General features: G+C 31.4%; 1 protein-coding gene across 2 annotated transcripts in view; it reads left to right on the top strand.

The window, feature by feature from the left end:
• The window catches only part of LOC150102502 (coiled-coil domain-containing protein 167-like), a 162,583-nt gene extending 161,573 nt beyond the window's left edge, over nt 1-1,010 (top strand). For both annotated transcript variants that reach the window (XM_090399733.1, XM_090399731.1), the window contains exon 6: nt 729-1,010. In XM_090399733.1, coding sequence (XP_090255859.1) covers nt 729-835 — 107 coding nt within the window. In that variant the 3' untranslated portion in view covers nt 836-1,010. The remainder of the gene's footprint in view (nt 1-728) is intronic.
• The last annotated feature ends 11,419 nt before the right edge of the window (nt 1,011-12,429 follow it).

Consider the following 12,429-nt stretch of genomic DNA (forward strand, 5'->3'; position numbering starts at 1 on the left):
TTTTTTGAAATCTAAAAAGTTTTCAAGATACATTAACCAAATTATGTAACTAATGCGACAGATACACTATGAAAACAGGCAAAAAAGCAGAAAATTTCAAATGCTTTTTTAATAGTGAACATATAAAAATGAGTAACATTTTTAATATTTGGGCACAATTTTTAGTCAAGATGGCAAATTAAATATGGAAATAACAGAATAAACAAGACCAGTATGGATGAGTCGAATAAATTTACCTGTAAAATGAGAGAAATCAGTCAGAAGTCAGTGTTCCAATTAATTTTAACTTTAATGAATCCACTAACAGTTTTATTTTTTTTTTCAGCTAACAGTTTAGCCGAAATAAAAATTGGTCAAACACTAGAATATGAACTTGATATTAATATTCAAGACTTTTGTGAGCACATTTGATTTATAAACAAAGGTTTTGAACAATAGCAGTAGAGAGAGGACTAAGGACAGAGATGGATTGATTTAGGAAGACTGCCTTAGAAGACGACATAAAGAGTTAGAGCCTTAACAAATAAATCAGTTTTTAGGAAAAATATTCATATCAAACTAGTAATGAAATTTTATGTTGAGGTATCATAATATTCTGAATGCACACATCATGAAATAATATCCATATATAGTAACATATATATTTATCATCACTTTATATCAGATGAGCACCAGAAATCAATTTCACAAATTTTGAAATACTTGTTGATAATTTGTTTATTTTTTAGAGACAGAACTTAAAGAACTTAGATATGAAAACAGAAGAAGTATGATACTTGCTTTAGCATTCCTCATATGCTTTTATGTTATTTTTTATTACTTATGGGCATCATGAAGTCATCAATTCCAATTGTAAGCTGAAATGATTACCTATTTTTCTGATGCTAATCATTCCAAGTACTGTTATCACTTTTTTGTATATGATAACTAAATTTCTATTTTTATAATTGTTTTGAATTTTATAAGCCTTTATATGCTGATAATAAATATTATTTCACTTTACACATGATAAGAAAGTGTAATTCCATGTGTGAAATATGACAATCACTTGAATTTATATGTATATATATTATATATACATGGAATTTTAAATTTGGTGATGTGTATGTGGGGGGAGGGAATGCATGTTAATATAAAAGTACAAGTTATTGAGATGTGCTCATTTTTATTTATACAACAAAGTAAACATCTTACAACAGACATTTACTGGGAAACTCTGACAACAAGATAGTTTACTGAAATAACAGTTAAATATAATGCTGATAAAATTTGCAAAATGCTAATAATCATCATCTGAATATTTACAATTTATTTATTTTTATATACCAATGTCTGACTTTTCTAGAATATGCAACAATGTTTTGTCTCAATTATTATTATTCACAACATTTGCTTATAAGTAACATTACATATAAAAAAAATTTCCACAATAAAAAGCTGTTAAAAATACCTGGAAATAATTTTTAACTTAAAATTGTTACAAATGATCATTTGATATCATCTGTTTATCAATATTAATTTAAAAATACCAGAAAGTGGTTTAACATCTAAACTGTTAAAAGTGATAAACACTTTTGCTATATTTAAGCAACAACCAACAGTATGTATGCTTTACTTTATAAGAATACAGTTTTAGTCATTTTTCTTAGTTGATTTTTTATTGTTTAGATATTACAAGTAATGTTATTTTTTTAAATTTCTATATTTATCACTTATAACTTTTATCTAAATTATATAATGATCATTTTCACATTAATAATAAAAACAGAGTTGGAAACAAAAATTGAAGCTCCCTTTAAACAACAAGGTTCCAAGTTACATTTCATCAAAATAATCATTATGGTGAAGTGCTACAGCAACAGAAAGATGTCAAATGTTCTCAATAACAGATGTTAATCTTACCTGAATGAATGGCATTAAGTTTATATAATTTAATAAGGCAGAAAAAATTAAAGAAAGCAAAACTTATGAGAAATATTCAGGCTCATTTATTATAATATCTCAGTTGTTACCCCTAAACAACCTGAAGTAGAAAGAATAAGTATATGATAAATATATATTTGTGTTGAAGAGTTGGTGTGAAGCAATTTTGCATATTATTTTATTGTGCTGAATTAGAATTTATTTGGAACATATCTCAATTATAAGATTGAGATATGAATTCATTGTATTCTCCTGTTTTGATTTATTATTACATTATATTATTAGATGTGCACCTCTATTCTAGAAAAACTTCAGTTTGAATCCAACTTGTGAAATGTTTTCAAACTATTGTACAAGCACCATGGTCAGCTAAGGGCTAGGCAATCTGGAAACTGCTATTAGAGACCAAATTAGAACTTTTCAAGCCACTTGAGGCCCCAATAAGCAGGAAAGTGATGAACTCACTCCAGGACAAAAAAAAAAAAAAAAAAAAAAAAAAAAAAAAATCATGTACAATCTAAAAATATTTCTGATGTTAGAAACAACTTAAGGGCTTTTTCAACTGAAGAGGAGTTAAATGGTCTCATGAAGGTAGTTGGATTTTTTTCTTGAAAAAATTATAGTGCACATTATAAAGATAGTTACTTATATAATATTATTATTACTACCAAAATTAGGTTTAGAAAAACAGACCACTGGATCTAAGATGGAATTATTAAATGAAGATTGTTTTATTTTTCTGAGCCATGCTTATTCATCCCAATTATATATATCTATTTGCAGAGGAACTTAAAATCATTAAATATATATATATATATATATATATATATATACACACACGAGATTATCTTTACGAAACTAGCTGGTCATGTTTAAAATAATGATAATAATATCAAAAATAATAATTGTTTTTAACATAATACCTGCACTGCCTTGATACTGGTCACCCAGCTAAAAAATGAATCATTATTCCTAATAATACTGAATGGTATATAACCAACATGAAAAGGATAAAAATGCATTTATTAAACTCACTAATATTTTGCTGTTTTTTTCTACCCAGCACCATCAGTACACAATGATAACTGTGACAAGCACACAGCACTAAACTAAATAATTGTAGAAACAATTAAATTGTAAATGACACCTTCCATGGATCAGATAACTTCAAAGTTAATTCAGAGAAGTCTGGTTATTAGGTCTTAAACAGATAGTCTCCCAGATCGTTGGTAAATTAATGCAACCATGATTGTTGAGTTGGGCAAGTGCTTCATAGCTGATGCTGATTCTAAGAATAGTCTCTCAGACCTGTAATACTTCTATGTAATATAAATGTTTTCCTCCATCTGATCTTATGTGAAAGCATATCCAGAACATGGTCTGCCAATCCTGATGATCTCGGATGTAATTTTTATGTTCTTCAAGGCAGATGTTAACTGATCTACCAGTCTGTCCAAAGTAGGCTAACCTACACAAGGAACTTTATATACTTGCAGATGTTTAAGAGGATGTAGTTGATCTTTGGGAAAAAGTATAAAAGTAGTTAGTTGAGTGAAAGGTTTGCAAGTAGTATGGAGATCATATTTGCAAAGAATTTTGGCTGTTTTTTAATACCCTTAACATATGGAATGGTTTTGCTGTGATCCTGTGTGTTAGGTGTAGGAGGGATGCATGTAATATTTTATCTATTTTATATGGGCTGTAGCCATTGGCTAAATGGACTGTGTCATTTGAACAAATAACCCTGGCTTGGTGAGTAAGAGTTTTGAGGATGCTGTCATGTTGGGAATACTAATACATATAGGAAGATTTTTTCCTATGGAAAGAAAAAATATATAGACAGCTAGATGGGACTGCTATGGGTTCCCCCCTCCAGTAAATTTCTGTATAGAACATTTTGAAAACCATGCTCTCAATACAGCCACACAAAAACCAACAGTTTGGTTGCACTATGTTGATAATATATTTTCTGTTTGGCCTCATGGTCCAGATATATTAGATACATTTTTGACACATCTTAACAGCCAACATCCTAAAATAAACATCACCATAGAAAAATAAAGTAATAATAGTCTCCCCATTTTAGATATGCATGTGACACGACTTCCTAATGGCTTTATCTGTCTCCATCCACAGAAAACACACTCATAGTGGTAGATATTTACATAAACAATCACACCACCACCCTTCCCAACAATCGTTTTAAGACCATTAGCTGGACTTCTCTAATTTATCTATTTGTTATCTGACCCATAGAGGGCACCATGTAAGAACATTAGGTGTCAATTACAATTTAAATTGTTTCTACAATTATTTAGTTTAGTGCTGTGTGGCCTTCACAATTATCATTGTGCTCTGATGATGATAGAAAATCGGAGAAATATTAGTGAGTTTAATAAATGTAGTTTTTTTCCTTTTGAGGTTGTTTATCGTTAAACATTATTATGAGTAATGAACATCACCTAAGCCTTTCTTTACGAATTCTTATTCCTTCCATCTATAAAAACCAATCCCCACTATAAGGTACATCCATATTCTCTCACATTGCCACTCCTCCTAGATGTAGTGTTATTAAAACCTTAGCAAATATGCTGGCCTGGTTGGTTAGCATAGCCACTCTCTAGCCAACAGGCTGCAGATTTAAATCCTACCATAGGCGCAGATGTTTGCAATTGTCCTTAGGTGAGAGATAAATTTCATCGCCTGGGGTCAGACCACCACCCCACTTATTACAGGCTTCAAGTAGCTTGAAAAAGTTTCATGTTTGGTTTCTAGAGCAGGGCTTCCAGACTCTGTAAAAATAAATTTTTTAAAATTCAAAAAAATATAAAAATATATATCGTTAGCTCATTCACCATACAAAATGTACTATAAGTTTGCACATAACTTTTTGTGGGTGTGAACAGTATAAAAAAAATAGAGTTAGACCACCATCTGCTCAGACTATATTAGCCTTTCCACTGAAATCACATACATTCAGGACGCTTTTTAATCAATGGCTTTCCCTTCATAAAATCAATAGAGCTCTCCACTATCCCACCCTTTCCTCCCCCCATTTTCAAAAATCCAGAACACAAAATAAAGTATTACATTCTCCTACAATATGAGCAGATAAAAAAAAAAAAATTTAAATGCATTTTTAAAAGGCATAACATACAGACCTCCTTCAGGCCATACCAAAAAATTAGCTACCTTTATCTACTCACCAAAAGCTCATTTAGATCATCCTGGTGTCTACAACATCCTTTGCTCTTGCAAACTTATATACTTTGGAAAGTATACTTCTTCAGCATTCCAGGGTGGCAGGCCATGCCATGGATACAGATCACTGGATCCATTGCAAGGGGGAGGGGGACTTCCTCTTATATAGAAATAGATAGAAATAAACTATTTATGGAATTTGCCACGGCACTGCAACATTCTCTAAATCTAAACAAATTTGGCTGCAACATATTATGGTTTACCAAAAATCTGGGAAACCATCATTTTAAGACTTTCAGCAAGATTTCATCACCACACTCATAGAAGGGTGCTAGTTAGTACTATAGGAACCCCACTTTTTACTGTTAGTTTGTGTTTGCCTTCCTGCCTGCATGTGCCAGTATACTTCTTTGTGCCCATGAAGATGCTATGGTGACCAAGGCAAAATTATTGGCTTAATAATTTAATTAACTTAATAAACTGAGTTCATTTAGATAATTAGATTATTAACTAAATAATTACATCTAAAGATAGTAATAAATTTATTATCATTAGATGTGTTTTCTCCACTAAATGCCAACATGAGTGCTCATTAAACATATAAGCATCCATACCAGAAAATTAGCTGGTATTTTTATTTGTTTCCAACTTTCTCTAAACTGTGTCTAACAACCAGTAACTCACAAAATATTAATAATTCAAATGTGATGATTTGTCAACTTATCTACTTACATGAAAATGAATCACTGATTAAATGCATGCAGTTCCACACTTGGTCACCAGATGCAAGTTCATACTTGCTATGTGTATTGCAGTTGTTTTTTGTTTTCAGTTATGAGACTTTTTATGTAACTCCACCCACAGAGGGTTTGTAAATCTAGTCTATTAGTACCATGGGCTAGGAGGTATTTTTTTTACTAGAGCCATGCTCTAGAGACCAAACATTTCTGATACTGGTCAGAAAATTCATTGACCATCTACAGACACAAGCATCCATGCTAGGATTCATATCCACGACTTGTTGGATAGAGAGCAAGTATGCTCTCTTGGTAACCACTTGGACAATCAGGCTGGCTAAAACTTTGTAAATGCTTAAAAAAAATTGTAATTTTTTACTTTTGCATAGGTAATTAAATCTTTTAATAATTTATGTAAAATTTGCATGTAAGTAATTCATTAGACATTACTTATTAAATATACCTGTGTTTGATATTAAATAATGATATTTAATATAAATGTTTTGTATTTGGTAAAGTATAAAACCTTGTTTTATATTAGAAGTATATTGGAAATAAATAATATTTAACAAAATTGCTTAAATATATGTGATGTATACAGTTTAAAGTTGAAACATCACACAATTCATAATAATTCATAATTAATAACTAGAGTAGAAATCTTCTTATACCAATCTAAAAAAAAAAAAATTCCCTACTGAGCATCTCAAAAACATTACAAATTTAGGGAAGAATAAGCTAGATTCAGACTGAATATAGCTTTAAAAAAAAAAAAAAAAATTAGCTCATTGTACTACTTGTATTCAGACTGAATCCAAGAAATTATTGGAATACAAGCACCTACAAGTTTTACAGATTTTGAAAAGACACAAAGCATTCAAAACACAAATTATATGTTATAACTGGAATCTTGTGTGTAGGGATAAGGATGTGGTTGTGGCCCTGTATAAAGCACTGGTCAGACCACACTTGTACTATCGTGGTCAAATCTGGACACCTAGTTTTCAATGTGATGTGAAGACATTAAAGACGGTCCAGAAGCAAGTGACTAAGACAATGTCAGGACTTTGGAATGCTGGCTATGGAGAGAGGTTGAAAAGATGGATTGCAGAGTTTGGTGGATAGGAGGAAGAGAGGTGATATGATAGAGACATTTAAGTTAGTGAGAGGATTTTATCAGATTAATCCAAAGGGGATTATTAAATAAAGAGTAATAAAGAGTAAAGAGGTGAGAGGGGAAGAACCAGAGGATTTTAAGATTCTATACGATAAATATGTTATCAGTTAAAGAACCTCCCACAATTAGTCTGCCTGCTGTATGGAGGGTGTAATAATAATAGTAATAATTATACAGCAATATGTACCCTATATTTAAGTTGATTATAATTATGTCAAAGTAACAGGCATGAGGCAAATATACCATGTCTGTGTGGTTTTCTATTTTGTAATGGTAAAAATCTGAGTTTCCAGGAGAAAGAATCTTGCTGCCTCTCTATGAAATCGGTTAACTTACTTTCATTTTGAAAAGCCCTTATATATGCTTCTTGCGAGTTATAGGGAAATAGTTTATAAAAGACTGGAGAGGTCAAAAGTTTGTATTCTCATAAGTTCTTAATCACTTCTGAAACTCAATATTTCAAGAAATAAAAAACAAAGTTTGACTACTTTGGATATAAAATAATGAATATTTATTATGCTTTCATTTAGTGGTAAATATTATTAAAAATATTTAGAAATAATTATTAGATGTTCTTATTCAGAAAATAATGTATAGAAATATTACATTGTGTGAACAATGTTTAGAATCATCCACATTTATCATTATCACAGTTTTGCATAGGATTAAATAATTTTCCTGTACTTATCCTAAAAAAACTTTAATTTTCTGATATGTTTTCATATAAAAGACATGCAGCTTCTATTATTGAAGGCAGTCTTTGGTATACTGCTTAGATTATTATGGAATTAATTAAAAAAAAAATCTGCAATGATGCCAACATAATTTTGTATACAACATTAATTAAAGCAGCTAAAGATTTTTTTTTTTTTTAAGAATTATCCTTTTAAAATTAAGTAAATGTACTTGTACTTTCTAAATATGCAAACAATTAAAGAAATTTGATTTTTGTTTATTCAGTAATCTTTCATTTTGATATTTAAAATGTTTTAATTGAAAAACTAATAAACTTAAATCCTGTATTTTCAGTTCTGATAGGAAATATTTTACATCAAAATTAAGAGAAAGTTTTGTAGTTTTGAAATACAAGCTTCATTTGCTTGCTTTTCAGCACCCATCTATTCAATATAAATTGCTATCAACTCTATTTTATTTTTTCAACTTATTTCTCTAACTACCGAAATGTGTTATTTTAACGTGTTCACATATCAGTTTATTATAGAATGAAATATGTGATTTTTTTACTCCAAATGACCATTGCAATCAAGGCTAAATTATTATTACAAAGTATGATGTTACACTACCAATTCAGATGATACAGTGGTAATGTTAAATGATAGGGTTGTGCATATGCACAAACACAAAGTTGTTGATTCATCCTTCTCAAAATTCTCATACCGATGACAGTAGCAATACAGTAAACCCTCGATTTTATGGACCTCAATTTAACGGACAAAATTTCCAGTCCGTATGTCACATGTGAAAATTAACACTCTTAATTTTAAAATGCTTTTAACCAAGATTTGCTTATAAGTAAATTAACAGGGTTTTTTTTTCCATTAATTTTCTGTTATTTTTAACAAATTTTGGCAAATAGGCCATCATGTGTTGGAAAAACACTGTAGTAATTTAGCTAACAAAAATGTGAGAATACAGCAACTAATGGATTCTTGTTGAGGTTTACATATATTAAACAAAAAACAATATTATTAATTAAGTATTTTAGAATATGTTTTTTATGTGTTATTGCTTATGATGATTCCTTCTAACAAAAAAAAAATGACTAAGTAACTTATTTTTCAAAAATGCATTTACAGAAATCTACACAAGGATTATATAAATTAAAATTAAATTTTTTTTTTACTTGCCTACTGTTACCTTAACATTATAGATGTTGCACTTTTTTCTTTTAAGTGCAGTAACTAATGTCAACTGTAGTGCTGATAGTAGCTTTTTGATTTGCTGCAAGCTTTATACTTTACTGATCATTAACAAAAAAGAAAGATTTTTCCATAAAAGATATTTGACTAGCCTTAGGATTTTCTACAGATTACTGAAGTGTCACATAACCCATTTATAGATAAACTTGCACATTTCAGTTAATGAAGATATATTTTCATTGTTTTTGAATCAAAAACTGCATAACTATGTATACTGGCCACTGAATTAGAAACTTTTAAGGAGCTGTACATCAACATTGCTTACATAGCATAAGTGCAAAATACTTAATCACATGTATCACTACATGTTCTAGGAAACTATTTAAGAATGCTGCTGGTCAGTAATCATCAATAGTGTTGATCACAATGGAGAAAAACAAAGGATCTTTTAGTGTTCAATAAAGGGATTATTCTGGGTGCCCATCTGGTTGGAACCATGATTTGGAAAAAAATAAAGCTGACTGGGTTCTCAAAAGGTTAGAAGGTGTTTAATCAGTGGAAAAATAACCCACATTGTTTGTCTAAGAGATGTAACTGTAGTCCTAAGACAGTGTCAGGAATGAGATTGCCATCTTCTGAGAAGGCTTGTATGGACAAACAGAACTTCCTGTGTGCAGCAATTGACCAAAGCATTTAGTGAAGGCTATTCCCAACTCATATCTCACCGAATTATATGCAGGGAATTGAAGAGAATTGTTATTGGCAAGCACATACCTGTACGGAAACCAATGATTTCTGTGAAGTTTTTAATTCAGTGGCTGATATGTGTAGGCAGATATCAAAAATATACCACAGCAGTTCTCCACGATGTGCTGCTTTGACATAATAGCTTGCACAATTGTTAATTTTTGCTAACCATTAATTGCATATTTCCCACTCTGACATACCGTAATAAAAAAAAAACTTTACTTATATAATTCTTTCATGTGGGAGGGGAGGGGATTGTTTTGAAATGTAGCACTTTCCAGAAAAGAGAAAAAGGATTCAAATCCAGTTTTTTTTTGTTTTTTTTTAAATATTCTAGCCACTCTCAGTAAGGTGCACATCTGGTCTTAGACAGATGTGCCTGGGCTTTTTATCCCAGAAAATAAGATTTTTCTTTTGGAAAGTTATGCTATGGCAAGATGCATTCATCAGTACTATATACACAAGACTAAATCACTTTATGCTATCAAAAGTTAAGTTTTGAAAGCTATTTGATTAGGATCAAAGACAAATAAATGTAGTATTGTAAAATATTATGAGGAGGAGGCCACAAATGAATATATGGTTTATAATTCAAAATCTGTTTAATCAGTGGTGCAGTGCTACACAACCACAAAGATCTTAACCTGGTTGGTTGCAATATTCTCTATCTTAAATCTTGAAAATAATCAGTTTGACAGCAGAGGCTTCTCTCTCTCTCCCCTCCCCTTAATATTGCATATTTAAGATGACATTTTTTGATTATAAGAGTACATATTACAAAAACAGAATACATGTATTTCCAATATTTTGCTAAATGCAACTGTTGTCTTAGAAGTTAGCTATAACACTGAAAAGTAACAAAGCACAATGTAAGAAAAACAACAATGAATTAACAGAATTCATTGTTGTTTTAACAATGAATTAACAGAAAATCATTCAGTACCTGAAGATATCTCATGAATTTTCTCTTTATCTTACAAAAATACAAAATCATACAGACAGAGGACCTTATTTGCTCTACTAGTTTAATTTTCAAGAATGAGTTAAATTCCTTTATTAATAATGCTACAAAGAATATTCAATTAATCAAACAACTGGGATTTATTAGCACTTTAAATATTTATAATAACAAAGTTGCAGTTCTGTTGTTATTTTTTAATAAAAAAAACAACACTGTAGCTTTACTATAGTTCCCCTTCCCCCCCCCCCTACCATCAGCAGTCAGGCTAATAAGGTAACAGTTGATCAAATTAGTGATACTTTGGCATAACGTTTGAATTGTAATGTAATTTGTTTCTCTGAGTAGATGATGATATTCAGCTTGTAAAGTTACCATTACTGGATTGAAGGCCTATATGCAGAAGGGATGGGTCTGCCTCTCCTCTGGCAACCCAGTCCATCTTGAGAGAGTTTGTATGTATGATTAATGAGACAATCTCAAACTATTCAGCCAACCAGGCCAGCCTTTTTATATATATATGTGCGTGTGTGTACACTGCTAATAAGGGTTGCAATGTGGAAAAATCAGTTATTAATCCAATAGGAAGTGGTAGTCTCCATAATTTTACCATAATGAATGCAATTCATCATGTAACACTGAAAGAAACAGAGTGTTGCAGTGTTTGACTGCACTGACTCTTAACATTCAAAATGCAGAAAGAACGGATAAAAACAAAATTTATCTTATTAGTTTACGAGGTGTGACAATTTAATTACCGAAACAGCCATGTGGTGTTGCCCACGTGGTGATTTGGTTGGAGTCACATGAGTAATCGTGTTTGTACATCTTTTAACTAATGCTTGCATAAAACTCAAGCCGATAGAGCTATTTGCTAGTTGGCTATTGCAAAAACAATAGAGATCTGTTTGTAAACTTTGGCATAAAAATGTGTGATCAAAATTTGGAGCAGTGTGTTAATATCAAATGTCGTGTGAAAATTAGCAAAACTGCTACTGAAACATTGGAGCTGTTGAAAGTGGCATATGGTGTGGATGCTCTGAAAAAGTCAAGTGTCTTTGAGTGGTATAAGAGGTTCAAAAGTGGGCGAGAAGGTGTGAATGATGACCCCAGAAGTGGACATCCAAAAACAAAAATGACAGATGCAAATGTGAACAGAGTGCGAGATTTGGTATGGTCTGAAAGACGATTAAGCATGCAATTAATGGCTGATGATGAATTGCAAATGAATCGAGAAACAGTCAGGATAATTTTAACTGAAGAATTTGGTATGCAAAAGATTTCTGCGAAGTACATTGGATCTTTATGGACGAACAGAAGCAGCAGTGGGTTCAAGTTGCAACTGATCTTTCTGCAAATAAGCATATGTTTCTGAGAGTAATTATGGGTGAGAAAACCTGGTGCTTCCAGTAAGAACCTGAAACAAAACTTCAGAGCATGCAGTGGAAAACCCCCGAGTTTGCCACATCCAAAAAAAAGCATGCATGTCACATTCACAGTTCAAGACCATGCTGGTGTGTTTCTTTGATCACAAGGGGATAGTCCACTATGAATACATTAAACAGGGACAAACAGTCAAGCAACAATGCTATTTAGAGATGCTGAAAAGATTACGAGATTCTGTTAGGAGAAAAAGACCTCAATTGTGGCCTGACAAGTGGATCATCCATCACGACAATGCACCAAGGCATAGGGCACTCATCGTGAGAGAGTTTCTAGCCAAAAAATCGATTACTGAATTAGGTCATCCTGCTTATTCACCTGACTTAGTTCCCTGTGATTTCTGGCTGTTTCCAAAATTAAAGA

The sequence above is a fragment of the Typopeltis vanoorti genome, chromosome 10, assembly GCF_054136105.1.
Source record: "Typopeltis vanoorti isolate ZY-2024b chromosome 10, IOZ_Tvanoo_1.0, whole genome shotgun sequence".
Taxonomy (NCBI): Eukaryota; Metazoa; Arthropoda; class Arachnida; order Uropygi; family Thelyphonidae; genus Typopeltis; species Typopeltis vanoorti.